This window comes from Carcharodon carcharias, chromosome 9, assembly GCF_017639515.1.
Source record: "Carcharodon carcharias isolate sCarCar2 chromosome 9, sCarCar2.pri, whole genome shotgun sequence".
Classification (NCBI taxonomy): Eukaryota; Metazoa; Chordata; class Chondrichthyes; order Lamniformes; family Lamnidae; genus Carcharodon; species Carcharodon carcharias.
The window spans coordinates 100,019,490-100,036,115 of NC_054475.1; the positions used below are offsets into that span (position 1 = coordinate 100,019,490).

The following is a 16,626-nucleotide window of genomic DNA, read 5'->3' on the forward strand; positions in this document are numbered from 1 at the left end:
GAGTGGCTGATCTTGCTGGATTTGTGCTCGGACCTGCACTCCATCGCTTTAGTATTGATGGGATCCATCAGTGGCTAGGCGAGAGGGTGGTGGGGCACCTCTACCTCCTTCCAGGTACTCCTCCCCTTCAGGAAGTCAGGCAGGGGCCCTTGGGCACTCATTGGGGGGGATCAGCAGCTGGAGACAATCTACCCAAGAGACTCCAAGAGTGTCCAAGTGATCCTAATCCCCTCTGCCTGTGACCCCATCACCTCCAGCTGTACAGGCCGAGGAGGGTGCACCTGTCCCACAGCAGGACACCCGAAGAAGGCTGGGGCCCTCCAGGTCTCGGACCTCTAGAGGACGAGTGCCAAAGACATCAAGGACAACAGTGTGTAATAGTCAGCAGGCTGCCTCCACCTCTGCTGTGGATGTCGGCAATGCACCAAAATGTAGCAATAGGGTTAGAAAAATTAAGAAACTTTGACGTCATTTCTGGGTCACAGGTGTTCAATCACTGTATATATCATGCACCTTTGTAAATACATTTGCTGTACATGAGACTGGTGTTGTCATTTGAAATAGCTGTGAATATTCACCTATGTGTCCTCTTACTGCGAGGGTGAGCAATGCACCCCCTCGGTGATTGCCTCCCTTTGTGAGCTTCACATTCATGTGATGTGTAGAATTATGATAGTTAATCAACCCTTGTGTTATGTCAGAGAGATGTGTCAAACTCTTTACTGGAAGCGTTTGCAAAATGTGTTAGCTCAATAGCCTTGGAGGGTTAGCTGTAAGTGTTTCTCAAAGTGAGATGGCTGTCTTCATTGTCAGTGCCAAAGCACATGACCTGCAGCCATGATGGTCTCTCCAACCATGTGCACATTTCAGTGTAAGCTAAAGGTTTCTCATTAAGGTGGTGATGACTGCTTTGACGCAGTGTTTATGCTGTTGTGCCAACTTTCACCTCCCAGAGCACATGGATACAGGCTTCGCCACTAACCTTTTGAAAGATTAGGGCCTGGTGAATCATGAGGGTTGAAGATGCAAGTCTGAATTCTGAACTTGCTCTCTGTCACTGGTTGTAAAGGCCTTTCAATACATTGGCATGGCACCAAAGGACAGAAGGAATGTGGTCTTGTCCCGTTGCTTGTACCCTACTCCTCTAGGAATCTTGTGGCTATCAGTGTGGCATGGGCACGTCTTCCACATTGTGCTTCTTTGATGGCATCCTCACGTGGAAGCTGATGCTCATCTCCATCTTCAGTTTCCTGCCCTTCCTGCTCTTTGTCATCCAAGGAGCGCTCAGCCTCCTCTGCGTCTCCCTTTGGCAAGGGATCCTTCCTTTGAACCGCCAGGTTGTTAAGGAAGCAATACACCACGATTATGTGGGACACTGTCTCTGAAAAGTACTGCAGAGCCTCACCTGTTTGGTCCAAACATCAGAAGCACACCTTCAAGATGCCAATGGTCTGCTTGATGATGGATCATGTCGAGCTATGCGCCGTATTGTATCTTTCTTCCAAGGCACTCTGAGGATGACACATAGGTATGATGAGCCACCCTTTGAGTGGGTGCCCTTTTAACGGTTGCCTGCATTTTCCATTTTCACATACCTCTCTGTTAATTCTCAAATGGAGCAAGTATATTGTGAAGTCAATGACTCCTGCAGTCTCTTGTTAAAGTGCACCAAGAGGCATTGGCCCCAACTGCACCTTCTGAAGGAAGTCTTCCTCTTTTTTCTCAGTGCTGACTCTATTTCAATGTTGTGACTCAAAGCAGTTTGAGGGTGCTCCCTGAAGGGGCCCCCTCGTCCAGCCATGGGCTCCTCCCACACTGCCTCAGACCCTTCCCATGCAGATTCTTTTCCAGTTCCGATTTTAAACTGTGCAATGACTTTGAGGTTTCAAGGTGGTGGTGGTACTGCATTTTTATTTTGAAGCCAGCTTTGACCCTCCCTCAATCAGTGTTTGGGTCCCTTCAATTTTCCTGGAAGTGTAGGTAGACCTCCCTCCTGTTACTCGCCAGCCTCCCCCAGCAACCCTGGTCCCATTGTTGTTGTATGGACATTCCAGCCCTCCCACCTGAACCCATCACTGTTGATATCCCATTGCCCCTTGTGGATCTCACCCAGCCTCATCTTGAGGCTGTGTGCATGGTCACATACAGAGGAGAACCACGCAGGAAAGCTTCAAGTACCACCCCCACCGGCCACTTATTATTTTTCCCTGTTTACAGGCTACAGATGCCTCCCCTAACCATGACCATCCCACCTGCAGCCCAGTACTGAGTCTGATAAGCCTATTGCCAATTGTAGCACAATGAACATGCCCTGCATAACAAGCTTTTCCTTATCCCAATTGAGCACACAGGCCTTTCCCCTCCCTGAAGCAGCAGTATGACGTGCGTGCCATGCATAGCCCTGTGGTATGGCCAGCAAAGCCCCAGGAGTGTTTTTAATGAGGTCACAATCTCCAGGATTCCTTTAATCTTTCACTCCAACCTTGGCCCCAGACCAAGGACTATGACTATTTTTCAATGTGAGGGTGGACAGCTGCATGTCACTTATTTCCAAATGTAAATTAGACCAGTTTAATTTCCTACTGCTGTGACACAGGGGTAGTGTGACTCCAGTAAGTAGCATTTTTAATGAGAATTCATGACACGATATTACATGCAAATGGGGTTCTGACATTGGTCAGCGAGAAACTCAACCCACCATAAGACACAGGAGCAGAAGTAGGCCATTCAGCCCATCACATCTGCTCCACCTTTCAATTCATGGTTGATCTGATAATCCTCAACTCTACTTTCCTGCCTTGTCCCCATAACCCTTGATGCCCTTACTGATTAAAAATCTGTCTACTCAGCCTTGAATATATTTAACGACCCAGCCTCTACAGCCCTCTGTGGTAAAGAATTCCACAGATTCACTACCTTCAGAGAGAAGAAATTCCTCTTCATCTCTGTTTTAAATGGGCATCCCCTTACTCTGAGATTATGCCCTCTGGTCCTAGACTGTCCTGCAAGGGGAAACAACCTCTCAGCATCTACCCTGTCAAGGCCACTAAGAATCTTATATGTTTCAATAAGGTCACCTCTCGTTCTTCTAAACTCCTAAGAGTAGAGACCCAACCTACTCAACCTCTCCTCATAAGAAAATCTCTCCATAGCCGGCTTCAACCTAGTGAACATTCTCTGGACTGCCTCCACAATGCCAGTATATATTTCCTTAGATTCTAGGTGTGGTCTAACTTGTATAGTTTTAGCAAGACTTCCCTATTTTTATACACCATTCCCTTTGAAATAAAGGCCAACATTCCATTTGTCTTCCCAATTAGCTGTTGAACTTATGTTAGCTTTTTGGGATTCAGGCACAAGGTCTTCCAAGTCCTTCTGTGCTGAAGCCTTCTGCAGTCATTCTCCATTTAAATAATATTCATCTCCTCTATTCTTCCTGCTAAAGTTCATAACCTCACATTTTCCCACATTATATTCCATCTGCCAAGTTTTTGCCCACTTACTTAACCTGTCTATATCCCTCCGTAGACTCATTGTGTCATCTTCACCACTTGCCTTCCCACCTATGTTTGTGTCATCCGCAAACTTGGTGATAGTACATTCACTTCCCTCATCTATATAGAATATATACTGTAAATAATTGAGGCTCATGGAAGTGGTGAGGGAAAAATTCCAAAAATGATTTTCTGCCAGTGGGAATCTGATTTTTGGCCTCCCTCTGAATTTTCCACTTGCATCCTCTATGAAACCCACCTTTGGCAGGACTGGAAAATTCCGCCCATAGTCTTTGGTCCCTGCCACAAACACCATTCCAGAGCCACCAACTCCATCCCGCTCCCTGGCAACAGTCTGAGGATGAAACATACTGTTGGCAAGCTTGATGCCATGCTTGACCCCAATGTGAGTTTTCGTCTGCATATCATGCCATCGTAAAATCTACCTATTTCCAACTCTGTAACATTGCTCCACTCTGCCCCTGCATCAGCTCATCTGGTGCTAAAACCCTCACTCATGTTTTTGTCTTCTCTAGGCTTAACTCCTCTCAAATTCTATTCTTTGCAAACTTGAAAACAATCAAAATTCTGCTGCTTGCGGCCTAACCAAGTCTCATTCATCCTACAAACAATGTGCTTGCTGACCTATATTTTAAAATTCCCATTCTTGTTTTCAAATCCTTCCATTGTCTTGCCCTCCTTATCTCTGTAGCCTTTTCCCTATGACCCTCCAAGATATTTACACTCCTCCAATTCTGGCATCAAGCAATGTCATTTTAATTGCTTTATCACTGACAGCCTTGCCTTTGGCTAACAAGACCTTAAGCTCTGGAATTCCCTCCCTCAATCTCTGCCCCTCTAACTCTTTTCTCCTTCAAGCTACTCCCATAAAGCTGCCCCCTTGATTAAGCTTTTGACGATCTGCCCTAATATATCCCTAAATGACTTGAAATCAAATTCTGTTTGATTAACATTCATATGAAGCATCTTGGGACATTTTATTATGTTAAAGGCACTACATAAATACAAGTTGCTGTTCATCAGAAAGCTATATAAAATGATCTTCATTAAAATGAAAGAAAGACTGCATTTATATAGCACCTTTCATGACCTAGGGACATACAAAAACACTTTTTTGAAGTATAGTCACTTTTTTGTAATGGAGAAAACATGGCAATTAATTTGCACATAGCAAAGCTCCACAAACAGCAAAGTGATATTGACCAGATAATCTGTTTTTTAAAAGGTGTTGATTGAGAGATAAATATTGACCAGGACAGCAGTGGTGATTTCCCTGCTCTTCTTCAAACAATATCATGTGACCTTTTCTGCCCATCTCAGAGGGCAACCAGGGCCTTAGACCCTGTATAATGTCTCACCTGAAAGATGGCACCTCCAACCTAGAGGCATCTTCTCCATATTTAGTCTAGATTTTGCGCTCAAGTCTCTGGAGTGGGACCCACAACTTTCTGATTCAAAGGCAACAGTGCTACTAGTTAGCCACAGCTAATACCCATGAGAACAAGTGGAACGACGGAAAGGTTTAGGGTGGGAATTCCAGCTCGAGGAGCCTAAGATAGCCGAAGGCTAGTAGGACAAAGGAAGTGGGAGATGCATGATAGACAGTGTCACATTGGAACAGTAGGGAGTATTCTTCTGAAATAAGTGTGGCTGAGACATATCATTATATAGAGTAGCGAGGGCTTTATGTTGACCTGACTGATCTGGAAATGATGCTGACACTGAGAACTTGAAATGGGAAGAGTTCCCTTCCTCAAATTAACATCTTGATGAACACAAAACCAACATAAAATATAGTTTGAAAACCATTCACCACAGATACTGCCCCCGTGTATTTTATAACTTGGCACGTAGCCTAAGAACAGAATAATGCAGCAAATCACAGCAACTTAAACTTCATAAAACAACAAAACTATAGGAAAAAAATTCTAACCATCTTTCAAAAGTGAATCTGGACTCTCAATGAAGTATCCAAACTTCAGCTATTTGTTTTGACCTACATTAAAAAAATGGATCTTAATTTTATAAATATTATTTGGTGTGAAAAAGCAGCAATTAAATATTGCCTTTTTAGATGAATACTATACTGCCAGAATTTTCAAGCATCATGTTCCTACACAGACATTTTCCCGCAAAACATTTTGCATTTATATACCCCTCAAAGGTTGAAAAATGCCCCAATGTGCTTCACAGATGCAAAAATTAATGGATGCTGATTCAAAGAAGGAAATATTGGATGAGGGAGGTGGTGAGGCAGAAATAATTTTTAAAAATGCCATAGGGTGGTGCAAATATATCTGGAGGCAGAGCCATCAAGGAGGGGCCAAATGGACGAGGAAGTTCAGAAGAGGTCAGAGTACAAGGGGTGTGGAATTTTTGGGGGAGGCGTCACACTGAGGGATGCTACAGAAATAGGATGGGGGAATGATTTAAACACAAGGATAAAAATGTTTTTTTGAGGTGTTAAGAGATAAAAGGCCAATATAGGTCAGTGGGTATAAGGAGAATGCACACAAAAGAGTTAGTGTGAGATAGGGTATGAACAGTTTTGGATGAGCTGAGCTTTTCAGAGAGGTCAAGGCGGGGGGCTGTCAATGCGATGGTTAGAGTAGTTGAGTCTGGAACTAAAAAAATATGGATGAAGGTTTCAGTGGTAGGTGGTCTGAGGCTGGTGCAGAAGGAAGTGATGTTATACAAAGGGAAGTTGGCAGTCTTTGTATCAGACAGCCTATCAAGTTGTAATCTCAATTTACGCTTTAAGAGGAAGCCAAGCTTGCAAGTAGCTTGGTTCTGCCCAAGTCAATAGCTGTAGAATGGAATGGAGTGAATGCTAAGGGTACAAATTTTGTGCAGGGGGTGGGTGGTGGGGATTGATAATGATCATCTGGTCTTTTGAATGTTTAATGAGAGGAATTTGCAGCCTATCCAATACTAGATGTCAGGCAAGTAGTTTGATAGCACAGAGGCATTGAAGGGGTTGAGAGTGTTGATGGAGAGCTGAACAAAGATGTTATGAGCATACTTGTGGTCAGCAACCACAGGCTTGATTTTATCTAGGTTACAAAACAGGTGGCCAACCAGTTGCTGGCCTTTCCAATCAACATTCACATGTCAAACGCATTCTGAAAAGTTGTTTATTTGCCTTCAGTTACCTTCTACATACTTCTTTTTCCATTGCCCCACATTGTGAAGTGGTTTGCAATATTTCACTACAGTAAAAATGCTTCAGAAATCCAAGCTGTTTAAGTACTGGATAAAAATAATACTGCATGACATTATGAAGAATGACAGGCTAGGAAACAAATCCACTCTGACAGGATTGTATAAATAAATAAGCATAACAGAAACAGCCTTCAATTAAATGAAAGCAAGAGAAATTCTGGGTTTCTCCAGTTACTCAAAAGCAAAATTCTAACATCCTCTGAATCCTCTACACGCTTAACACAAATACAGAAGTGATGTTAAGGACTACTTTTTGTTTCCTTTAAAACTCTAGGTATTTTTGGGGATTCAGCATCATTAGCCACACCCATTGGTGAACCTTCCAATGTCCCAGAGATTGTTGTCACTTGTCCAGATGTCTAAGTGAATTTTGTCTGTGCACTTAAGAGCACAGCTCCCCACTGGAAGCGTATGATCATGGAATAGCCTTACAGAACCTTCCATATTTTATCACATGTCCTCACATGACATTTATTTACCTCAGAAGTCACAGAATAACACTACTCTATTCTGTGGCTTAGTCTTTTATTGTAAACAAACTGTGCTAAACAGTAAAAGACTAAGTGAATAGTAGCAATGGTGCATTATATATTTTGTAACACTTACTAAACACAACTATTCCCTCAGCTAATGGAAAAGAGCAGGTCTTTTCCAAAAAAGCTATTTGACCTAACACTCCAATTTCAACAAGTCAGGTTGAGAAACGCTTTCCAGAAAATGACCAAAACCAAATTTAAATTCTGATCAGCGAATCACAAAATCTACAAAACACACATTTTAACAAATACTACAAGATATTTGCAATCAATCTGAATTATTTCATATGGCATTGTTTTCTTCAATTTTGTCAAGATATACAAAAGATTGAAAACTACATCTACTCACAGGAAAGCATGTCCTAGTTGATTTTGTAATCTTATGGATGTTGGAAATTTTAGTCATTATGAGTCCAAGGACACCTGACTGATAATGGCTAAAGTTTACTATATCTGCATCAAAATAAACAAAGCTTTTCTGAGAGTAGGGGTAGATTTCAATCTCTTATACATCAGGACAAATTAAAGAAGCTAATTCTAAGTTGAATATTGTATAACCTAAAGAAGAACTCTAAGTCAGAGAACAGCTTTTTCCTAACAGATCAGGCAGCATCTATACGGAGAGAAACTGAGTTATGTTTCAGGTCAATAATCTTGCAATCAAAACATCAGGCAGAATTCTTACCTGATGGGCCTGCTTGCAATAGAGGGGCTAGCAGCAGGTGAGGAACCCAATTGTTTGTGGAGTGGGCCTTTTAACTAAGCCACAGAGTTAGAAACCACTTCCAGGTTTCCTGACCAACTAGAGAGTGCAGGTGTGAATAACAAGAATTTCTATTTAAAGGGAACTCCGTAAGTCAGAATGGCTCCACTGCAGCTCTGTCACTGAGGACAGAGTGAGTATGAGGGTGAGAAGGCAACATAGGAAAGCTATTTGCTGGTTCTCTGCTGCTTCCCTGGAGATCATGCTGCAGGTTGTGAGTATTGTTCTCTGTGAACGGAGGGGGCCAGCCTCTCAAACAAAACAGGCACAGTTTGAAGTAACTGAAGAATTGAGCAGTTCGTGATGTCTCGTAATTTTATACAGTAGGAGGTTCAATCACCCCATGAAGGCAGGAAAGGTGAGTGGCATCCCATATTTTAGTGCCAACTACCACACTCTGAATTCCCCAGCATTCTGCTGCATAGCACCCTTCAGACCAACATACCTTGCAGCTCAACTTATTTCTTCTTTCTCAAGGCACCTCCTCACATTCCCATCTAAACAGTTAACATTGATATTCCCCCTCATTTTATTGACATCTCACACCTATACCTCATAGTCACCCTTCTCAAATGTTGTCATTACATCCTCTCCACACAATCAATTTCTGACACTCATAACTCTATGCTTTCTCTCTTTACAGAATAGAGGACAGAACTCCATGGAGAGGCGAAGAACTAGGGTGGTTCTCCAGTATTAGAAGGAGGCCATGGAGATCAGTAGAGTGACAGAGTGCTTGATAATTGGTGATGGAGAGATGGGGGTCTCCCAGATATCCAGTGGCACGATTAGATACCATACTGTCACTTAACAATCACTATTATCGATTTGCTGTCACCACCAATTGAAATATGAGCATCCGCACAATGACAATTTTGAACCCTTTCCCCACATCTGTTCTAATTTATGTCTTTCATCTCCCAAATGTCCTACAAACGTGATACAGGAGCTGGTGCAGGAGGATGCCTTGGAATTCTGAGAGGAGGTTGTGCACTAAGCATCACAAGATTCATGTGCACTCTCCACCAGCAGATACACACACCTTGGTGAGGCTTCCAAGGCATTAGCTAGGTTGTCAGATGGTGAGCCGCACATCACAAGTAAGCAGGAGCAAGTGTTGGAGATAGATACAGCCGCAGAGTGCCTCTTTTGGAGAGCGCAGGACACTCCAAACTCTACTCACTTGGATACTAATGCTGAGCTTCATGCGCCATCCATGAAGTGGACTATTCTGGAGCAGCAACAGAAAATGTGTGAGGTTCTGTTAGCATTTCCAGAGATACTGCAAAAGATTAGAGAGAGATTGGAGGAATCTGAGTGCCATGCTGTCTTGGGCCTTTGTGCTGAGATCTATTTCCATGGAAAGAGTGACCACCTGATTTGAGCATCAGATGTGTTAGGCAATCCAGTGCAGGCTTACCCTGCGCAATGGCCTGCACACTCAAACTGCCACTTCAAATAGGATGGTGGAAAGCCACACCTTGGTCACCCAGTGCCTCACTGAAGTGCAGGAAAGTGCTTTCCACCTCTTGGCTTGCAGGCAAGTGCGGGTGGGCCATGAGAGGGAAGATGGAGAAAGGGGACATAGAAGTGGAATCTTTGCTCAAGGCTCCCTCACTTCTTATCCCTTATGCACACACCTCCCTCACCCCCACTTGCTGCCTCTTGTCCCAATGACTGAGTCTATCCCTGCACAGGTACAGGTGGGGCAGTTTTTGTTGGGGCCCAGATGGGCCTCAAAACCCAAAGGACGATACCCAGAGCATGTCACAGCGGGGGAATGAGCAGCCTAATTTTCGTTTTGCTAAAGCCAAAGTGGTAGAACCACACAGAAGTAATAGGAAATGGGAGAGGAAGACTTTTTAGTACCAAAAGTGGATTTATTTGGGAGTTTATAACGATGTCACTGTGCTAATGTTTTTGAAAATACTGATGAAGCACAAACTTTATTGCAAATCTCCATTATCCAATCATTTACACTGTTGCCTCTTGCCTGCCAATGGCCAACAGCCTTGAGCAAAATGGTATGCAAGAGTAGAAGATGAACAAAGGGTGTGAATCAGAAGGAAGCTATTCAGTCCATCGTGTCTGCTTCGGCTTCCCGAATGAGTAATTCATTTAGTGCCATTCTCCCACCTTCTCCCCATAACATTGCACATTCTTCCTTTTCAGATAACAGTCTAATTCACTTTTGAATGCTTTGATTGAACCGGTCTCTATCACACTCCCAGGTAATGCACTCCAGGCCTTAATTGCTCGCTGCATGAAAAGGTTTTTCCTCATATTGCTTTTGCTTCTTTTACCTATTACTATAAATCTGTACCCTCTCATTCTCGATACTTTCATAAGTGGAAATAGTTTCTCCCTATCTACTCTGTCCAGACCTCTCATGATTTTGAATACCTCTATCTCCTCTCAGCCTTCTTTTCTCTAAGGAAAAGAGACTTAACTTCTTCAATCTATCTTCATAACTGAAGTTCTTAATCCCTGGAACCAATCTCATGAATCTTTTCTACACTCTCTCCAATGCCTTCACATCCTTCCTAAAGTGCGTGCACATAACTGTACGCAATATTCCAGCTGAGGCCAAATATAGTAACTTATACAAGTTCAACATAACCTCCTTGCTCTTGTACTCTATGTCCTTATTAATTAAGCCTAGGATACTGTGTGCCTTATTCACCATGCTCTCAACTTGTTCTGCCACCTTCAATGACTTATGTACATATATATACCCAGGTTCCTCTGCACCTACATCCCCTTTAGACTTGTACCCTTTATTTTATATTGTCTTTCCATGGTCTTCTGACAAAAATGAATCACTTCACATTTCTCTGCATGGCACTTCATTTGCCACCTTGTCCACCCATTCCACCAACTTGTCGATATCACTTTGAAGTTCCACACTATCCTCCTCACAGTTCACAATGCTTCCAAGTTTCATATCATATGCAAATTTTGAAATTGTGCCCTATAAGCCAAGGACTAGGTCGTTAATATATATATCAGGAAAAGCAAGGGTACCAACACTGACTGGCCATGGAAGTCTTCTAGTCTCTTGAGGCACTGTTGTTCAGTCATGTCAAGAAAGCTTATCCTCTGTCTGTATACCTTGTGTTGGGGTATTGCCTCTTTCAAGTTGGAGCTCTGTGTCCATCCCTCTGTCCTTTTGAGTGGCAGTTGGCAGAGAAGAAGGCAGCTACTGCAGGTGTTGTTCCTGCTGCTGTTGGCGTTGTCAGTGCTGCTCCTCCCAGTCCTCATCAGAGGACCAAAATAGAGCTGCATAAGTGGCAGCATAAGCTGCATAAACTGCTCCCATGCTGGCAGCAGGAAAGTGCAGATCAAGGTGAGAAAAGACCAAGAAAACAGAACTGCTTTCCAAAATGTTGGAAATCATCTCAAAAACAGTGAAAGCACAATCTCAGAATGAGAACTGTGGGGGAAAAAAAGCCTTTGCTTGGGCAAGGAAGTAGCTGTGCTGTATTTAAAGGCTTTCCAGCCTGTCAATTTCACAGTCATCAATTTCCCCTGTGCTCTCACCTTGTTGACCCTGGCAAGTTTCAAACAATTTAGGAAACCATGCACTGGCAGCTAAAGCCAAAATTGTGGGCTAAATATGCTTTCAGTTGTCTTTCTACATGTTTAAATATCCCCAAAGGTGTTTCCTGCCCTCCAAACCCGCACCTGTTAAATGCTGAAATGAGGGGGATCATGTTGGCTTCCCACCACCACCACCAACCACCCCCCACCCCTGCCAAAGCACTTACATTCTGCCCCAACTTGCAGGTTAAAATTCTGCTCTTTAACTCTGTTTGTCTCTCCATGGATGGTGACTGCCTGATCTGTTTTTATTTTCAGATTTCCAACACAGTGATATTTTACTTTCCCTTACCAATAGGACTGTATAAATAAATACAATAAAAATTGACTTCCACAGGGAATCCCTTAATAGAGAGATTACCCTTTCCCCAGCGTTTTTCAAATAGTATAAAATCCCACATCAATACATAAATTCCAGTTCCTGGCACGCACTTGGAACAAATTATTCCAAAACTACATTAAACCTTACTCTCTCATAAATTGCAAGTGAAACACTAGAACCCAACGGTGAAACCATGTATACTACGAAGGATCCAGATAATCTTTATCGTAACCTTGCAATTAATGTATTGTAGGCATTAACTGCGTGGAGAACCATGAAAACACCATTTTGTTTTGGCATTAATATGGTGTAATTTGGTTTCCATTTTAAAATGGAATAATAGTATGTAAACTCAAGATTGGCACTTTTAAAAAGACATATGGCCAAAATAATAAAAAACATTTAATTTACCTTATCAACATATAAAATACAATTTGGTAGAGAGGAGTGATGGTGCAGACATTTCGTTTTCCTTGATAGCGTTTGCACTGTGAATAAAGGGTAATTTATTGAGGGGCAACCTAGGTCACATCACAAAACACTCCTGATACTTCTTGGAAATTAATTACAAAGGTAGGAATTGTAAAAAAGGAAACTCCCATAAAAGCGTCCTTAGCGTTGAACAAGAATATCAGCTAGAGGAAACACATCTCACAGATCAATTCAGGGCGATATGTGCATGTGTTTTTAAAGGTTCCAAAGTCTTTCTTTCGATTTTATTTGGAATTTAGTTAGATTGTTGCAGTTACGTTACGATTATAAGACACAGCACGCCAATAACAATAAATGACACAAACAATCATGCGCTCAGCACATTTACATCGAGCTTAGGCTACTCAAGTCTCACGAAGTATATAACGGTGCAGAAACAGAGTGAAGCTGTTGAAAATGCATTCTGAAATTTCAAAACTATTTAAAGTGGCAGGGTTATTTTTACAGTGCTATTAATAAACTACTTATAGAGACTTACAGCTTTGAGATCATCACTGAAACAAACCTCGGCTTTTTCCATGTAAGTTTAAGTGTTTTTTGGAGCAGTAGATCAGTCTCCGCATCTGTTGTCTTGTGTTCCCACGATGTGATCAGAATCAACTGGAAGTGCAGATACCAACGTCTGTCCTGTCGTCATTGGCACCAATGCCAATCACATAGCGACATTCACAGCCCTAGTAACAAGGTCACATGAACATAAACAAGTATAGATCGCGATGCAACAGGCAACCGGAGAAAGGAATCAGGTTCAAGGGGTTTATATGTGACAGAGGAATCATAACAGAATGGTCGGAAGGTAATTCTGAGTTTGAACGACATGTAGATAGAATTACAACATATCACTCATTCATGGGGCAACATAACTATATAAGGACATTGCAATAACAGCATTCCGGGATAGGTTAAAATAGTCACAATGGTCGGTAATAGTCTGACACAAGGATTCATAATCATTTTGTTTCAGAGGCCCGCCCCCCGTTTAATAAAAAAATAGGGATTTAGGGGGGAAAATCTAGCAAACAGGACCTGAGAGGTAGCATTACTCGCTCTAACACAGCACAAGTACTTTTCCTGCACAAAGGTTATGCAAAAAAGTGTATATTTATTATTTTTGATTTACTAAATGTGGAACTTCGTGTTGGGGCTAAGTGGCTCCTGGTTAAAAACCAGCAGCAAATTCGTACAAAGCAAGATCCAACAACAGAAAATCCGATGGATTACCAAAATGGTGTATTTTGTATATAAAAAAAAGTCAATCTCCATGGGCGTCCGCACGGAACAGAATTGATACCCCATGGATCCGAGGCCACGAAACTCGAAACTTGATCAGCTGCCGATGCTGAACTTGGCTCTGTAAATAGCTGCCACGGGCAAACAGCAGTCAGCCGCATAAGGAGCTCAAGGTGAAGTCAGCCGAACATTCGCCAATACTTTTTGGGTAATTCTTAGCCCATCGCCCACAAAACAGACATTATCAAAGCCCAGCAACCTGCCTCTCTTACCCGACTGAAACACGGTGGGTGGGTGAGCAGAGCATGCGGTGAAAAGAACCCGCTCCGAACTGTCACTAACGGTTCTGGGTGAGAAGAGCATCAATAAACATACTTTTTTTTTGCTTCTCTCTGTCACCTTATGCTTCTCCCTATGCTGACTGTGCAAATTAATCAAAGCGCATGCTAGGAATAGCGCAACAGATCTTTTATTGTTAAATGTTAGATTTGGTTGATCCCTCAGAACCTTTTCGCAGTTCCCGGGTTGGGAACCTCTGGTCTAACATTTACATTCACATTTAATAACCGTCCATAGAGAGAATAAACATAAACATCAGTAAGTACATAATGCAAGTCACTAAAATGATTACTGTACTGCACAAGGAGTTGCCGATCCCAAAGTTACTGATTTCAAAGGAGAAAAGTACATATAAGAGAATGATGTGAGACTACTTCTCTTTAGCTTTGAAAAAGAGTCATACGGACTCGAAACGTTAACTTTTTTCTCTCTCCACAGTTCGACCTGCTGAGTTTTTCCAGCATTTTCTGTTTTTGTTTCAAACTTCCAGCATCCACAGTATTTTGCCTATAAGTATAGATTTGTAGCGTTCCACTTAAAGATATAGATTAAATGGGAACTTACAATTCCTCGAATAGAGGCCGAACAATCCCCATCCACCACTAATCTCCGTCTGGCTGAACTTGTTCTCACACTGAACAATTTCTCCTTAACTCCTCTCACTTCCTCCAAATAAAAGGTGTGGCTATGGGTACCCGCATGGGCCCCAGCTATGCCTGTCTCTTTATGGGGTATGTGGAACATTCCTTGTTCCAGTCCTAATCGGCCCCCTCCCACAACTCTTTCTCCGGTACATCGATGATTACTTCGGTGCTGCTTCATGAACTCGTCGGACCTGGAAAAATGTATTAATTTTGCTTCCAATCTCCACCCCTCCGTCATTTTCACATGGTCCATCTCTGACACTTCCCTTCCCTTCCTTGACCTCTCTGTCTCAATTTCTGGTGATAGACTGTCCACCAATATCCATTACAAGCCTACCGACTCCCACAGCTACCTGGACTACAGCTCCTCATACCCAGCTTCCTGTAAGGACTCCATCCCATTCTCTCAGTTCATTCGCCTCCATTGCATGTTCTGATGATGCTACCTTCAAAAACAGTTCCTCTGACATATCCTCCTTCTTCCTTAACCGAGGTTTTCCACCCACGGTCGTTGACAGGGCCCTCAACCGTGTCTGGCCCATCTCCTGTGCATCTTCCCTCACGCCTTCTCCTCCCTCCCAGAAACATGATAGGGTCCCCCTTGTCCTCACTTATCACCCCACCAGCCTCCGCATTCAAAGGATCATCCTCCGCCATTTCTGCCAACTCCAGCATGATGCCACCACCAAACACAGCTTCCCTTCACCCCCCCCCGGCAGTATTCTGTAGGGATTGTTCCCTCCGGGACACCCTGGCCCACTCCTCCATCACCCCCTACTCTTCAACCCCCACCTGCGGCACCTCCCCATGTAAACGCAAAAGATGCAACACCTGCCCCTTCACTTCCTCTCTCCTCACCATCCAAGGGTCCAAACACTCCTTTCAAGTGAAGCAGCATTTCACTTGCATTTTCCCCAACTTAGTCTATTGCATTCATTGCTCCCAATGCGGTCTCCTCTACATTGGAGAGACCAAACACAAACTGGGTGACCGCTTTGAAGAACACCTGCCGTCTGTCCGCAAGAATGACCCAAACCTTCCTGTCGCTTGCCATTTTAACACTCCACCCTGCTCTCTTGCCCACATGTCTGTCCTTGGCTTGCTGCACTGTTCCAGTGAAGCCCAATGCAAACTGGAGGAACAGCACCTCATCTTCCGATTAGGCACTTTACAGCCTTCCTGACTGAATATTGAATTCAACAACTTTAGATCTTGAACTCCCTCCTCCATCCCCACCCCCTTTCTGTTTCTTCCCCCCTTTTGTTTTTTCCAATAATTTATATAGATTTTTCTTTCCCCACCTATTTCCATTAATTTTAAATCTATACCTTTTATGCCCGGTTAGTCTTATTCCACCTCACCCCCAATAGACCTGTACCTTGTGTGTCCTGCCATCCATTCTTAATTAGCACATTCATTTAGATAATATCACCACCTTCAACACCTCTTTGTTCTTTTGTCTGTGACATCTTTTGATTATCTGCTCCTATCACTGCTTGCTTGTCCCTACAACCACACCCCCCCACTTCTCTCCCCCCACCACCACCACCCCCCCCCCCCACCCACCACTTTAAACCAGCTTATATTTCACCCCTCTCCTAATTTCACTCAGTTCTGTTGAAGGGTCAAGAGGACTCGAAACGTCAACTTTTTTCTTCTCTGCCAGATCTGCTGAGTTTTTCCAGGTAATTCTGTTTTTGTCTTACAATACTAGATTGGGCAAATAGGTGTTAAATAAAATTTGAATTGGAGAAATGAGAGGACATACATTTTGGAAGGACGAATAAGGACAGGATATGTATAAATACACTAAATAGCAAAACCTTCAACTTAGTAGAGGAGCAGAGAGATTTTAGAATTCAGGCAAAAGCTTAGGAATTTGGCAAAAACTAGGAAGCAGGATCTCAAAGATAGTGGTCTCTGCATTACTCCCAGTGCCACATACTAGCTAATGAATCCAGAA

The 16,626-nt window shown here is 43.0% G+C and overlaps 1 protein-coding gene across 1 annotated transcript in view; it reads right to left on the bottom strand.

Moving 5' to 3' along the window:
- Positions 1-16,626, bottom strand: part of LOC121281907 (multidrug resistance-associated protein 5-like) — a 252,076-nt gene that overhangs the window by 189,521 nt on the left and 45,929 nt on the right. Inside the window, exon 3 of the mRNA XM_041195071.1 lies at positions 12,929-13,124. Within this exon, the coding sequence (XP_041051005.1) occupies positions 12,929-12,970 (42 nt within the window). The 5' untranslated portion in view covers positions 12,971-13,124. The remainder of the gene's footprint in view (positions 1-12,928; positions 13,125-16,626) is intronic.